This window comes from Lutra lutra, chromosome 11 (genome assembly GCF_902655055.1).
Source record: "Lutra lutra chromosome 11, mLutLut1.2, whole genome shotgun sequence".
NCBI classification, from domain to species: domain Eukaryota; kingdom Metazoa; phylum Chordata; class Mammalia; order Carnivora; family Mustelidae; genus Lutra; species Lutra lutra.
In genome coordinates, this window is record NC_062288.1 from 13,007,213 (window position 1) to 13,023,927 (window position 16,715).

The window sequence follows — 16,715 nt, forward strand, 5'->3', positions numbered from 1 at the left end:
GCATTTACACAACTTGGAAAAACAGTGCCATAAATATTTTATAAGAATTACTGCTGTTCTTCAAGAGACAAGTTTCCAGAAATGACCAAGGTAGAAAACATTTCAGGCAGATCAGTGCAACGTATGGAAAATTCAGTAAAGTTCGCAGGAAGTTCATTAATAACATAGGGAATATAAGTAAATAAATATAAATAAACATAGGAAACAGAAATAAAACTACTTATTTTTAATAAGTAGTTTAAAGTAACATTAAAGTAGTTTTAAGTAACATTTTACAGTATTATAAAGTAATATTTTACAGTAAAAATCCTGTAAAATAAAGATGTATATATATATATAGATGTGTGTGTGTGTGTGTGTGTGTGTATATATATAGAACTACATTTAATGAATTCAAAAATATGTCTCCACTAGCTAACTAGAACACAATGTAGCATAATATCACTTTTAACTCCACTCTGGGCTTCCCGTTTTGGCAGATTCGCCTCATTGAGGCACTGCAGGAGAACCAGTTATTTCTACAGCATTCATGAGGTCTCCAATGGGGACATCCCTTACAAAGAAAGGCAGAATAATCATAGGTAAATACCTATGTAAATACCTAGGTAAATACCAGTGAGGGGGGAAATCCACAGGAAAAAAAAATAATTATTTACTGATAAATCCGCTTTGCATTTAGTATCTCTTACCCTATATGCATGGCCTCTTGATAGGATACAGGGAATTAGGAGACAGAATAGCAACTGATTCATGTCCATAAGCAGAATTGTCTCTCCCTTTGCTGGGGAGCCCAATGTGCCAGCAGCTCTCAAAAGACGCTCAGATGCTAATTCCAAAAATAACCTAAACATATCCATGTCACCTGAAATCTGAGACTTGGTATAGTGACAGTTCTATAAAACTTCTATAAAAGGAATATAAGTCAGTAAAGCAGATACATCAAAAATATGCTTAAGCTCAATAGATATTAAAGAGGTGGAATTTTCCAAAGGGAAATAAAGGTAACGATAACACATAAAAAAGAGATAGCTGTAGATCTGAGAATTTTATTGCGATAAATTGAATTTTGGGCCCCAGTTTTTGCCCTTTCTTGTGCCCATGTTTTCTTTCAGGTAGCTTTGTTTTTTCTCTTAAAAAGAGAGAAAGATTTCCCCACTCCTTGGAACACAACCTACAACTTGGTTTGGCCAACAGAATGTGGACGGAAGGGTCTGTTGGCTACACACGGTGGTTTCTGTTTGCCTCCTTGCTCTTTGGCCATTGCCACAAGAACGTGAGCAACACGTGGGGCAGAGCTGAGTCCATCTCACAGAGACACCTGGCCAGACCTGCACCTAGAAGCAAAGCCGCCCAACCAAGTGTGGCCTTGGCTGACTGTGCTCCCCCTCGTGTACGTGCATGGAATGAAGAAATGCTTCTGTCCGGATGGTACTCAGATTTGGTGGTTTTCTGTTACACAGCACTATTCTGACAATAGCTAAGTGATACACTTACACATTAAAATGAGAAAAAGGGTACGCCTTTCCCTTAGGAATCTGGAAAAATATTTCTCTCTTCCCGAGATTGTTCGCTCTTTTACCAGGAAATCAGCAAATTCACATCTGATTGATCTAGAGAGTTACATCCAATGAGTTCCTTCAAGGTTGGCCACTGACTCACTTTCCTCCTTCCTATACTAACAATCATATTAACGTTCAAATGTTTACCCTTTCCTCTCATGTGCTGGGGATATTAATGACTGTGACCTCATCTGTAAACTTGTAGAATTAAATTACACCAGTGGTTCTTGAATGTCCTTTGGGTCCCAGGGTTCCAAGCAGGTGTCTGGAGGAGACAGCATGACGGAAGCAGAGGAGGAAAAAGCTAAATGGTTGAAGTGCTAACGTCTCCATCAGCAAAACTCTGTTTTAATCTATCTTGGATATTGAGAACATTGAGATTTTACTTGGAAAATTAGTTCCTCTGCTTAAAAAGTAAAATTAAGAACCACTCGACAAAATGTTTTTTAATGTCTCCTCACACTGAAAACACTGTGCTGAGGAGTTTTGTTTTGGCCACTTCCATCTCTTCATCACAACCGCCATGAACCCTAACTTAAGGTATGATCACCTCAACTCCCATCACAACTTCCTGACGTACTCCCTGCGATAAGTTATAAATTATGCCATTTCATTCCCCTGCATCAAATGAAAGTAAAACCACAACTGGTGGGGCCTCGGGCTCGGCCTTTCTGCAGTCTGACTTCCTGGCTCTTACCTCACCTGCCCATGTTGGCTTAAACACACCCAGCTCTTTCCCCCTCAGAGTCTTCTCCCATGCTGGTGCCTCTGTTTGGAACACTCTTCCCCTACTCTTCCCATGTCGACTTTTTATTACCCTACAGTTTTCCATTGCTAAGCCACCGGGCTTTCACGGATCACTCAAACAAATGCAGGTCCCGTCTGCCTCCATTATTCTCCATGACAACATGGAAGTTGCGCCCTCTTCTTTGCACTCACCATGACTTGCACTTATAGGAGCATTTGCTGGCTACTTTTATTATTTGACTTTCCATTGAGTATGAGCTCCATTATTTTTGCATTCCCACGACCCAAAGCCTTGCCTGGCATATGTATATGCTCAATCACATGACTGAATAAGTGACTTCCTTAGCTTTTATCAACAGGCCTTTTTTTTCATTACCACCTGCCTACGCTGTATAGTATTTCCCTGTTAACACGTGGTCCCAGTCTCTGATGTGCTCACACCTGATCGCTCTCTTAGTTACCTTCCTTAATTCATGTATGGTGTTCCTTCTACCCCTGCATGTCAGAATTTTCCCTTTCAACTTGCTTTATTCACCATACCTCCCTCTTCTTATCCTTTTGGCACTGATGGCCACGATCGGATCTGCTCTAGAACATTATTACCAAGCTAATCCTGTATCTTAAAATTAGATTATACTTGGAATGAACTTAACCATAACAGTTATTCAATAAATGTGATCCGATAGAAGTAAATGCTCTATGCTATTTGTCTGAGGTGAGTGAGGGCTTTGGGGAATGCCCAAATTTCAAGCATCGTAACCAGCATATAGTTTCAAGTAAACAATGACTGAAGTCCTAACTAATTTCATTATCCTTTGTCAGAAGAAGAGACAGAAATAAGTGTCTGGTTTGTGTATATTCTAGGAAATAGGGACCCGATGGACAAGAATATGGTGTGTCTTCCCAGTGGTGCCCCGAGCAGAGATAGCAGATCTGAAGAATGGTAACATTATGATCATTAGAGGAGTGAAGTCTGTGGGGGGCGGTAGGTTGGTCATGAGCTCTCACGACACTCTGGATGCTCTGAGAGTAGGCAAGAGGCTTCTGGCTTCCGGAAAGAGAATTCTCCCAGAAGTGAAAAAGTTGGCATCTTGGCTTAGACCAAAATGTCTTAGTGAGTTTGTTTGGTATGAGTCAAGTTAGAAAAATTCAGTGTATCCTGAGTGAAGTGAAAACATTTAGTTTCCTTATCTACAAAGCTGAGAACCACACTGTAAACCACAGTTCAAAAGGAAAGGTCCCTGGCCTCAGACATCGGTAGACAACAACTCCATGGTGCCCAGCTTCCGCCCTCATTTGTGAGAGGTGCCGTCTCTATGGTTGTCTATCTTTGGCAATTAGATGATGTACTTTTGTGAGCAAATGATTACACAAAATGGAGTCAGATAATATGAGCATTTCGGGTCACCAAGGCAATCGGACGTTCGCTCGAGCGGAGACACAATTCTGTAGCTTCAGCATATGCTCGTGGGTGTGACGTAACTAGGGTTTCCCTTTTATCCAAACGAAGAAGTTGGATAACATCTCGACAAGCTGGGGGGGTCACCAACTCTCTGCAGTAATCAGCACAGGGAAAATTTCAGGAAGGAAGGGATTAAGGAAAATGACAAAAATTTTCAAACCTGGCACTGATATCTTCCCCACGGTTGGATGCTTCAACTCCATGATGAGGCCATTGTGTAACACCTTTAAATGTAAAAACAGACAGGAGAATAAATTATAAAATAAAACTATTTAGTCTCAAGGAGTTCGAAAAGCCTCCTATTTGGCCCATTGAAGAAAAGATATTGCAAAACATAGAGATGTTTGGAATTTTAATTTGGAAGTAAATGTTTTATTTTATTTTTTTAAGATTTTTTATTTATTTATTTGACAGATGGAGATCACACGTAGGCAGAGAAGTAGGCAAAGAGAGACGGAAGCAGACTCCCCGCTGAGCAGAGAGCCTGCTGTGGGGCTCGATCCCAGGACCCTGGGATCATGACCTGAGCCGAAGGCAGAGGCTTTAACTCACTGAGCCACCCAGGCGTCCCTGGAAGTAAATATTTTAAATAACAATATTTCTGTCCTCTATTAAACCAAGTGAAGCCAAAAAGAATTAGAAGATTCCAGGACTAACAAACTGCATTTTTTAATAAAGTCTTCCCATTCTTCAAAATGTTATTCGCTCCTAAGTATAGGGTATGATTCCCCCCCCCACTTTCATCTATGTTTGATCCTCTAAATAATAAAGTTTGGCCTCTTCCTGCATTACCTCACTGCAGGACATGGCCAAAGTCAACTGCAGAAGGACAGAATGCAAGGAGAACCAGGACCTGGAAAAGAGCAGCCCATGGGGATGGTATATGTGTTCCCACCAATGTATTCAGTGGAAGGTGTGGGGAGACAGACCAGTTTGAAAGGCGAACCAGAACTAGAAGGCCCAGTGGCTGCTGGGAGTGGACAGATTCAGGGCTGCTCTTATCAGAGCCAGGAGCCCCGAGTGGACTCAGGTCAGACACTTGAGCAGGAGACAGAAACCAGACATGTTTTCAGTGGTAACAAGACCATAACGATCAGACTAGATCTCAGAACGATGAGTCAGTAGGAGCTGGCAAGGAGAAAACTGAGGAAAACAACAACAGCAACAACAGAGACCCCATCCTAGAGGGCTGGTTAGACTCCCATGCACGGTGACCAGGATCAAGAACACGAGGCAGACTTGACCTCAGGGTTAAGACACAAGGCCAGTTACTAGGCCAGGGACATTCTATCAGGACCAGAGAAACAGAAATGTGACTTGATGTTGAATTGCTTGATCACTGGAACAGAGCTACCTAAATTCTTGGCTTTCATTTTTCCTACGGGGTAGGTAGGAATCCAGAATGTGGCAGGGATCAAGCGTCCTCCAACTGTGGGTGGAGGATGAGATGGGGACATGGAACTTGATTCTAGAACCTGAAATCTGAATTATGGGAGGCAAAAATGTTTGGTCAAACACAAACGAAAATGCTACAAAAGTTGTTTTCCTTTGTTTATTTTATTTTTTTTTTAACAACTGGAGGCTACCTGGGTATACTGTCTCAAAGAACCCCCAAATTCAATTTACTATTCCTATTACTGAATGTTCACTGAGACTGAATTGATTTCACCTGTACTGCCTACCAAATGGAGAGCTTCTCTCTTCCCATTCTGTGCAGGGATCTAAGGGGCAGAAGGGATTGAGTGGCACAGTAAACTTACGGACCAGGCTTTCATGCTAATATCCCAAACAGCCGCATGTTGTGATGGTTCTACAGGATTTTGAGCTTCAGGTAAAAACAACATGTGCATATCCATACCCTCATCATAGTCTTTTCACACAGAGTTAAAAGAGCATGGAATTAAAAACAAATAAACAAACAAACAAAAACTAACTAACAAAAATGATTTCTCATTTGGACAACCCAGGGGAAAGAGGTCAAAATTCTTGGGCTCTCTCCAAGTCGGGGGAGCTTTTTGGTCATGTTACGGAATAAGCCAGTAAGACAACCTTGCAGGTGACATTTTAAGGTTATAAGTATGACCCTGCTGTGTCTCAATATTCTGGGGCACCACTGTTTTCTTTGGGAACGGTCACCACCTTTGGGGCAATGCTCTTTAAACAACCCCGTCAACCCCCCCTCAGCGAGGGTGATGCCACACCATATGGAGATCCTTTCTAGGGATGCCTTGCCTCTCTTTTGGAATCACCAGCTTTGCACCCAGGAGCTGGCCAGAGAAAATTCTTGCCAGTGTTAGAACTGAGCTATAATTTAACTCTGGTGTGGCTCGTTCTCAGCACCCGCCCAGCACAGCCTCCTCCTATGTGGGTGTGGGGGCTAAATGCCAAGGCGAGGTGCTAAATCTCAGTTCTACTGAGGACAGGAACAAAAATACCAAGCTAAATTTCACTCGAAACAATTATCTGCACACTGAATCATTCTTCTCTTCTCCTATCTGTTGCCCTCCTGACTACCTCTTCGTAATAACACTGCAGTGCTACTCACAAAAGACAAAAGTGAGTGTTCTTTAGCTAAATATAACTTAACTGATACTGTTGAAATTAATTAACGCTGAATTCTAATCGTGGTGGAAACGTTAAGTGTCAAACGTGAAAGGGTAGTTGGTAAAGGTCAAGGGACATACATCAAAGTTTTGTGCAAGCAAAACCTCGCAGTTGATTGAAGTGTCTTGGGGAAGCAGCTTAAAGAAGGTACTTCCTTCGGCCCTCCCCTCATTACTGTCTGTATATGATCTTCCCGACAGGAAACTTTGTAATCCAGCCTCATCACTTCCCTTGCATCGAAAATCACTCAGTTTCAGGCAGAAATATAAATCGTTCCCATGCTTGGCACAGGAAGTTAACTGCAGCTTTTAATTTGCTATAGCGTTTGTACAGTTAGGAAATAAATGGGCTAGCCTGCGCCCCCATCTTCAGAAAGCACGGACCAATTCCCCTGCTGGGTCACTAGCCACTTTTATGGAAAACCGTGAGTCAATACAATTCCATAGGCTTCCTTCATGAATCAGGTCAGATGATCTCGGGGAACAATTGAAGCCGGAGCCCTGCTGTCCCTGGAAACCCTGCCTAATGACTCGGAATCTTGGAAAACTCTCCAGCCTTGTTTGTGGGGCGAGTCCTGCTCTGTTTAGTAACATATTCGAGAATCTCAGAACCCAGGCAGTCTGTCTGAATTTCAGCATAAATTTCTCCTCCTGCACTTCAAGCGTATTGTCTCCCCCTAACTTCATTGGAAACGCAGGACCTTGGCATGCACCAGCATTCGGATAACATTTCCTTGGCAATGGTGACGAAATGTTCCCCGTTCCTTTTCTCACCAGGGCTCAACACCCTAAACCCTTATTACCTTAACCTAGAAATTCAGATTGAAAGTGTTTCATTTTCTGACCACTCACAATGGAATGGGGACCTCAGCTCTAGAGGCCTCCGATACCATTTTCTCTTAAGGCAATATCATGGCTGGAACCCCTCAGCCTGGCTTTTTGGAGCATTTGGGGTACACATTTAGTTATTTTTAAATGAGGCAAAGAACCTTCCCCAGAACTTTGCCCTGAATGTTGTCCTTCTTTTCCTTATTTTATCCTCCCTAGATCTCTTATGGTGGGGTAGCTCTTCTAAATTTCATTTTTTCTCTTTATAATTGCAAAAGCCTATTCCTGACAAGAATAGAAGTGTAGCGAGTGCACCAATCTCTTTAGCAAAGTATCAGGCCAATTTAAAATAAGGTTTTTCTTTCTTCTTCAAGAGTTTCACAGATTGACAGCCTAATGACAGAGTCAAATGGTAATGTATTAATGATGGCGGTGGGGGGAAGGGTAAAATGTATACCTTAAAGTGATGTGGGAAATAAAAGTTTAAGTGAAAGTAGGAAAGTCTTTTGAATAGTCCTATAGCAGGAGTGGCAGACCCCGTCTGTAATACAGCACTAACAAGAAAAGAAATGTAAAAAATCAAAGAGCAATACCCACTCTATAGGTGGTGAAAATCTCTAAGGAAAGCCAGAGCTCTGGGTCAAGAGTAGAAGTAGCAAAACATACACAAAGGATAAGAGACAGACTGCCGGCATTAAGTGACATACACGAATGGTATGTGTAAAGATATTGAAAATCAATATAATCCCACCAATGACATTAACCGTGTTGTGCAATAGCGACCTGACCTACCCCCCAACTTTGAACAGAGACGTGACCTATTCATTCCACTGAACAAACATCACAGAGCACCTATATATTAGACAATAGGATGGGGCTGGCAGTAAAAAGATGAATGAACTTGCATTCAAAGTGCCTGTAATTAGAAGGGAGGGTTGGGAATAAGAGACCTGAGCCAATTTTTACAGCGGTTTAAGCTCCACGTGAAGGAGCAAAATCCAATAAGTAATAAGTAAGTGACTTTGTCTACCTTGGGAAGAAGCTGCAGGGCCTAGTAAAAGGCACTGCACAAAGACAGTATCAAAATAAAATGCCAGGTTAGCAATCGCAAGGATAAGTAGAATACCAACAGTTATTGCCCACAAAACTCCTTAAGGGTCAGGCATTGTGTTACGAGGTAAAGAGCTGTCTCCGTCCCAATCGTCTGATTAAGTAGACCAGGTAGGAATTACTCTCATCTGCATTTCTCCTGATAGGTGATGGAAGCCTAAAGAGGTCGAGAACTTGCTCAAGGTTCGCAGTTAATAAATGGTTGACTCTGGATTATAATTAAGGTATGTCTGACCCTAACCTCTTAGCCAGTTGGAGACTCAGTAAAAGAAAAAAAAAAAAAAAGTCAAGCATAATTTGATTTACCATTAAAATAACTAGCTGATGTGGTCAATTCTGTAAAACAAATTAGTCAATTTGCTGGGGAAAGAAAATCAGCCAAACGGATTGCTTGGCATCATGTAGCCCAATTAGTTAATAAACTGAGCTGCTCCCTTCCTGGGAGCCAAGGCTACCACAGATACAGAGGCTCTGAAAAGAGGAAGGATTTTGGCCCTAGCCTGGCTCAGATTTTGAAGGGGACAGACCCAGCAGGTAACCTTGGGCAAGGCACTTACATACTCTGAGGCTCAAAACCCTCCTCAATAAGAAGGTAGCAATAATATCTCTTTCTCAGGAGTTCGTAAGGATTAAGTAAGATATGAGTATAAAACGGCGAGCATAGCACCTTGGACAGAGTAAACTCACAATTAATGGCAACTAATTATCATTATCATTAGACTGGGTTCAAACTCTGTCTCCACCAAGGACAAGCTGTAGGGCTTTAAGATGCATTCATTCATGTGACAAAAATAAACACATTAACAGTAATGATTAATAATCAATAATAATCATTAAATGCATATTAATGTTCCAGGCATTATTAAGTGCTGAGAAAAAAAAAAAAAAACTAAGTCGCAGAACAAGCAAGGCCTTTACCCTCCAGAAGCTTACGTCTTATAAGGCATATTTTTTACTTAAATAGTATCCACCAGACTGCTATTTTTACTTAAAAATATCTGTTTAGTTCCCTGCTTTATCCCCAGTGCCTTGAACATTACCTGGGACTATCTGATAGATGCTAAATAATATTTTATTGGGTTTAACAAACTACATTTATTTATTCATTTATTTAATTAACTAATTGATTAAATTGAATTAACTAAGTAGCAAGTGGTTCCTTTTGGTTTCTTCATTTAGTGGAGGGTGTTGTCTCTTTTAAAATTTTAATAAATCCCTAGATTTCTCTAGACATGAAAATGTTTTACTGGCTTCCCAAAATATCCTCATTTGTAGGAACTTAGTTATCAAGTTCCAATGTCGCCTTGCCACAATTCCCTCAGCTTCCTAAAGTTTTCCAAGTATCTGGAATCTGCCCTAGGTATAGTGATCCTATCCAAAAACACTGCAGAGGCCAAGAGGAGAAGCTCCTTGAGGACCATGGTCATTAAGAGTGAAGAAAAGCCAGAAAGGGGGATGCGGAAATTCAACAGAAACAGTTGGCATATGCCTTATACATGTGAAGTGAATCTACTGCACTTGAAGAAAATAATGATAGTATTCTTCCTCATTGGGAAAATTCAGAAAACTATTCCCAAAACAGGCATGGGTATCTTAGAAAGCAACAAAGTATTCCAATGATCTCATTCATTCCATGGTCCTTTATCACTCAGTCATTCCTGTAGCTTGAGAGGAGAACAGCTGTGGTAAAGTTTCAATAACTGAAGGCATAACATACAATTAATATGCTGAAAGTTAATTCAACTCTCCTGAGAAAAAAATGCAAAAGTAACACACAATTCATGAAAAAAATGAACAAGTAAATCCCTAACTTAGATCATGGAGAGTGGATTTAAGTGCTGACACTTTTTTTTTTTTTAAAGATTTTATTTTTATTTATTTGACACAGAGAGATCACAAGTAGACAGAGAGGCAGGCAGAGAGAGAGAGAGAGGGAAGCAGGCTCCCTGCTGAGCAGAGAGCCCGATGCGGGCCTCGATCCCAGGACCCTGAGATCATGACCTGAGCCGAAGGCAGCGGCTTAACCCACTGAGCCACCCAGGCGCCCAAGTGCTGACACTTTCTTTTGTCTTACTCGTTTTGAAACAATTTGCTATCACTAAACTTACTCTGGTGTTAATGCACATGACACAGCCTTTCCCCCTCCTTTTTCTAATGAAAAACACAAATATTAGTCTTTCAAAGAGGTATTCTAACATGTATGTATAGTTTAATGAGAACATGTAAAAACTTAAGAACATTACCCAAGTGTTTCCAGCACCGAGTTTGTCCCAATTCCTCCCTCTTCTATTCCCAAATAATCATCTCCTGATTTTTTAAAATTATCCTTCCTTTTTTCATTCTTATATCCTATATGTTTATGTCTCTAAGAATTTAGTGCCTGTTTTCACCCATTTATAAGATTTATATCAATGAAATCATGTGTATGTATTCTTCTCTGATTTGCTTTTTCTCTTTAACCTGGTTTTTGAGACTCGTCCATTTTGAAGTAATTATGGCCACTAATGTAAATTATGTCATTATATAGATATATCATAATTTATTAATTCATTCTGCTTTTACATTGCTTTCAGTTATTTTGCTACAACAAACACTGCTGTCATACTAACATCTCTTCAGGCAACAATGACTCTAGGGCACAAACCTAGACACCAGGTACATGTACCTTTAATATTAGTTAACAGCATTCCTACCAGCCCCGCATCGGGCTCTCTGCTCAGCAGGAGGCCTGCTTCTGTTCTTCTCTCTCTCTGCCTTCTTGTGATCTCTGTCTGTCAAATAAATAAATAAAATCTTAAAAAAAAATAGGCAAAGGCATAAACAGACATGTTGCCCAAGGAGATACATAGATGGCAAATTAGCACATGGGAAGACACTTAATATCATTACCCATGAAGGAGATATAAACTGAAAGCATAATGACACAATACCAATGGCTAAAGTTTTAAAAAGGGACACCAAACATTAGCAAACAGAAACGGGATCACTCACACAATTCTGTGGAGAATGTCAGACAAAAATCTGCATATAACAAATAACATGGAGGACATAGGGAGATGGAGAGAAGGGAGTTGAGGGAAATTGGAAGGGGAGATGAACCATGAGACACTATGGACTCTGAAAAACAATCTGAGGGTTTAGAAGGGGCGGGGGGTGGAAGGTTGGGGGAGGCCTGGTGGTGGGTATTATGGAGGGCACGTATTGCATGGAGCACTGGGTGTGGTGCCTAAACAATGAATACTGTTAAGCTGAAAAGAAATAACAAATAAAAATAAATTTTAAAAAATCTGCATATGAACATTCTTAGCACCTTTATTTGTAATCGCCCAACACTGTGAACAGCAGAGAGGTCTTTCAACCTGTGGATCATGAAGCTAACTGCGATACAGCATAGAATGGAATACTCCACACTGGAAATAAGAAGAAACAAGCCATTGATTCACACCACAGCCTGGATGAATGTTGATGGAATTGTGCTGAGTGTAAAGAGCCAATCCCCAAAGATTACATAGTGTATGGTTGATTCCATTTACACAGCATTCTCAAAGTGATGAAATTCCAGAAACAGGCAATGGATTCTGGGAGAGAGTTCAGGAAAGATGGCAGCTGAATGGTTTTCAGGGCAGTAGGAGGGATTTCATGATGGAGCTGTCAGTATCTTGACTGTATCCATGTTATTACCCTGGTTTTTCTGATGCAAGATAGTTTGGCAAGATGTTACCATCATCGACCTGGGTAAAGGCCACCCAGGATCCCTGTACTAGTTCTTACAACTACATGAAAATCTATAATTATCTTAAAAATAAAATTTAATATTTTTTTTAAATTTTGGTCTTCCATATTTTGCTTTTGGAAAAAACTGGAATTGAATTTCGCATATGACGTGGGAAGGGATTCAATTTCACTTTTCCCCCAGAGCAATTTGGAGCAGTCTCCTTCCTTTCCTCATGAATCTGTAATACCAGCTCTGGGGTAGATCACTTCTGTACATGTTGGGGCTGCTCCTGGGCTCTCTGTTCTGTCCCGTAGGTACATTTGTCTACCCCGTGGCCAATACCACACTGACCAAATCCCTCTCTTTCATCACACGGATCAGTGTTTCATTTGGCAAGATCCCCACCACACCCCTGCCTTGTTCTTTGTCTTCAGGGGTTCTTGGACCTTTACTCTTCTCTATAAATTTTAAAGTCAGCCTTTTAGGTTCAAGGAAAACCCTACTGGGCAGAAATAAATTACTACAATATTATCTTACTACCCATTAAATGTTTACTTTAATAATTTCAATTTATTTAAGTCATTTTTAATATGTTTTATAAAGTGTTAGCATTTTTCATAATGGCTTTGCTCATTTTTCATTAGATTTGTCCCTTATAAAAGCAGTCCATGTTAGCTGCCAAGGTGAAATGGATCTTTTTTTTTTTAAAGTTGCTGCTTATTGCTATTATATAGGAATAAAATTTACTATAAAATTATATCTGGCAAACAGTCTTATTAATAACTCGTTTGTAGATTCTTTTGGTTTTCTATAAAATTAATGATATCATCTCTGAATAAGTATAGTTTTGTTTTTCTGTTCCAAATCATACCTTTTATTCTGTTTTCTTATATTATATCATTGGCTAGGACTACCAGTATATTGATAGTGTTAGCAAAAAACATTTTTATCTTGTTCTCAATTTTAAAGGAAATATACTTAATGTTTTATCATTATTTTTGCACCAAAGCATTGTAGGCACATTGTATTAGGCTACAGAATATATTCCTAGTTTGTTGAGAACTTTTATCATAGATATTGCCTTATATCAGTTCTTTTTATCCATTTATTAAAAGAATCACATTATTTTCCTCCATTAATCTGTTGACATGATGAATTTATTTTCTAATACTGAATCAATCTTACATTTCAAGAAAAAAATAAGTTTTGAATTTTATCTGCTAATGCTTTAACATTTTTTTGAATCTAGCTCGTGAATGAGAATGGCATGCAATTTTCCTTTCTTGTATTGCTCTTGAGTCTTAGAAACAAGAGTAATTCTTACTTCATAATGTGAGCTAGAGTAAACCCTTTTTTTCCTATTTTCTGAAAGCATTTGTGTAAGATTGGAATATCTGGTCCTGGTGGAAACTCATGGGTATACTCTCTCTTTGGGATTGGTGTTTTGTTAGTGAGAAGATTTTTCATTACCAGTTTATTCTTTGATTCAATATAGGAAACTTTAGATATTCTTTTTTTTTTTCTTGAGCAAGTTTCAATAATGCATATTTTCTGAGAGTTTAACTACATTAACTTTTCAAATTTGTTGTCCTAAAATTATTCATTACTAATCATATAATTTTAGACTTATTGCATCTTTTCAGTGAATTGAACTTTTATTATTATGGGGTAGACTTCTGTAGTAATGCATTTTGTTTTAAAGTCTGAACTAACATTATTAAAGCTACATGAGCTTCATTTTGGTTTGGTTTGTCTTCATGTATCATTTTGTGCCTTTACAATAAATCTTTCTAAGTTTTATGTTTTAGGCAAGTCTCTTGAAAATAGAAAATCACGGGACTTAGCCAGTCTTTGAACTGGAAGATTTAGTACATTTACATGGGAATCAGGATTATTAATAAATTTGAATTTATTTCTAGCACCTTAATATTTAGGGCTTTCTTTTTATCACACTTATGAAAAAGAATCTCATCTTGCCTTGTTTGGGATTAGTTGAGATTGTTTTCCCACACTCCATTTTCCCCATATTTACTGGTTTGGAAGATACACACCTATGCTTTTCTTTTCCCCTACAAATTTTAACATGCCCATTTAAATTAATAAAATACAAATCTGGTTAATAGCTACCCAGTTATCCCCATGCTAATTTATAATCCAGATATTCCCAAACTTTTTCTGCTCCCTGTGTCTGTAATGTCTCAGTAATTTCTTCACAGTGCCCCAAGGCAAAAAGAAGAATCTTTGGTTTTATTAACTAATTTCATTTTGTTTATTAAATAATTAGGTCAAAACAACTTATCATGTATTTATATCCTAACAACTTGGGAGCTATCTGAAAAAAGTAATAGATTTAAATTGAAGGAAGAAATAATAATTTTGTTTCATTCTCCAAAAACCACAATTATTTTCTTGTACCACATGTGCACTTGTTAGGCACTACACAACTTCTCAAATCTTGGAATAAAATTATACATTTCCGCCCTTATTTCTTGTTAAGTATGTATTTTCTTCTGGTATTCGGGTTTTTTTTTTTTTCATAGAAATATCCATTGGAAAACTCAGTTTCATACAGATAAGATGGAATTGAAAGGAGCATAATGAATTCAATATGGAAACTGTGAACAGCTTTGAGCTAGCATTCCATGCTGCATCCAAGAGATGTTGCTCTGTCTCCCTAGAAATTTAGAGTAACTTCTGGTTCCCTTGTGTGTTCACTAGGATGCTGTGGGTGCTTCAATAAATAGCTTGGGAACAACAGTTCAACGTTCTTGTTGCTCTATATTTGAGTTCCTTTTTTTTTTGTAATTCAAAACTTAGACAATATCAATACCATTTTTCATAGTCAAGGATTTTTAGCTTACCATATTTTGGGCTCACTTTTTTTTTTTATTGTAGACTTTCCTTAACTAGTTGTATTCCCTCTACTATGAGATGTTCTTTAGAATTTCCTTAGTTCTCTGTTCATAATAAATCCTCTTTGTTTTTATCCTCTTAGAAGTTACTTAATTTGCCCCCATTCTGAAAGATGCCTCTACCAGTTATACACTCCTAAGCTGATGGTTATTTTCTGTTGGCGCATTGATGATATTCTTCCACAGTCTAGTGATCTTCATTGTTGCTTTTAAGCTAACGGTCATGCCTGTGTAGGTAATCTGGCTGATTAAAGACCCTCCCTCTGTTTTTGGTTTTCCAGCATCAGTCTCAGCCTCACTTGCTTTTTATGAAAGCTCTGCAATTTTTTTGTAACCTATTTTGTCTTTAGTACTTCATGACCCCGAGGAATTAGGTCTTTACAAGCTCTGTAAAAATTCCCAATCACATTCAAACATTGTCTCTACCAATTCTCTTTAGTGTCTCCTGGAACTCCAATTAGATGTATATTAGACATACATTAGCTATGCTTTGAACTTGATCACTCTATAGGATTCTGCATGCCATACATTTGCTCCCTCTGTCTCTCTGGGTGAATCTAATTAATTTAGTCACATCTATGTATCAGATCACAAATCCTCTCTTATGCTCCCTCTCCTCTGCTATTTAATTTGTCCGTCATGCATTTGTGCTTTATCCAAAGATGATTGCATTTGCTTCTTCCAAGCCAGTGTTCAGGGGCAATACCAACATTAAATTAAATTTTATGCTTGTATATTTTGGGTCGCCCAATGGGATTAATTCTTGCCTTATATGCAGAACAGTAGGTTTGTGGCTAAGACATTCATGAAAGATTTTCTCTTTCTATCTTTCCTCCAAGAGCCAAAGTCAAAACAGGCTAGACTCCCAACTCTTCCCCTCTTCATTCAGGGAAGGGTTTGGCATTTATTTGTTTTGTTTTATTTTTCACCTAGTTCACCCATGGAAAAGGCTGACTTTGGGATGTCCAAATTTTATTCAGAAGTCCAATGTCTCTTCTAGCATGTGCTTCAGGATTTTGGTTTTAGCCCCATTTGTTAAGGTCTCTCAAGTCCAAGTTCTAAGCCAGTAGGTCTTAGTCAGTGTTGGTCCAGTGCTTGCTGCTCTGCTTGTGTGTTTTCTAGCGACTTTTGTGCCAGCAGGATTTCTCAGGTCACACAATCCTCCACATTGACAGAAACAGAGGTCGTCTGCTGTCATCCATCCTCTGGATGTCACTATGTGATATTCCTCTGGATGTCTTCTCTAAGGTACATTTTTCAGGCTTCATTTGGTGCTCCAATTTTCCCAAGATTAATTAGCCCCAAGAAGAAGAAAAATAACAACTAGTAAATGGAAGAGAAAATACAACAGAATCCAGTGACATACAAAGGTGATTTATGAACTTGACAGTCAGTATATTAGAAGTCTGGACTTAGATCTTTAACTCAGTCCTCCTTGGCAATGGGGACTTGAATGAAATTATCCCAGAACCCGTCGCTACAAACTTGGGTGGAGTTTGAGAAAGCATTTGTTCCCCTCCAGGCCTGTGAAAGGAGCCATTCCCAGAGGTCATCTGCAGGGTGGTTGTGTGTTCTGTCTTCATGTAGCAAGAACCAAATCCTTTGTTCTTAGGAACCTCCCAATTTTCCAGTGGGAAAATTGAGTTTTGACTAGTTCTAGAAACAGATCAGGAGGTTTTAATGGTTTTGTTTTGTTTTGTTTTTCGTTTGTTTGTTTTTTGAGAGAGAGAGAGAGAGCACACATGAGCATGAGCAGGGTTTGGGGGTGGTTGGGCAAAG

At 39.1% G+C, this 16,715-nt stretch overlaps 1 protein-coding gene across 6 annotated transcripts in view; it reads right to left on the bottom strand.

Moving 5' to 3' along the window:
* SUGCT (succinyl-CoA:glutarate-CoA transferase) overlaps positions 1 to 16,715 on the bottom strand; it is an 802,332-nt gene that overhangs the window by 114,459 nt on the left and 671,158 nt on the right. For 4 of the 6 annotated variants that reach the window (XR_007121423.1, XM_047694504.1, XM_047694502.1 and 1 more), the window contains one exon: positions 3,929 to 3,992. The exons of 1 other annotated variant lie outside the window; for it this stretch is intronic. Coding sequence is in view for 4 of the 5 variants with exons in the window: in XM_047694504.1 (XP_047550460.1) it covers positions 3,929 to 3,992 (64 nt within the window). In the remaining variant the exon portion in view is untranslated. Of the gene's footprint in view, positions 1 to 3,928; positions 3,993 to 16,150; positions 16,260 to 16,715 lie in introns of those variants that run through there. One more of the 6 variants, XM_047694506.1, reaches the window with a different exon arrangement.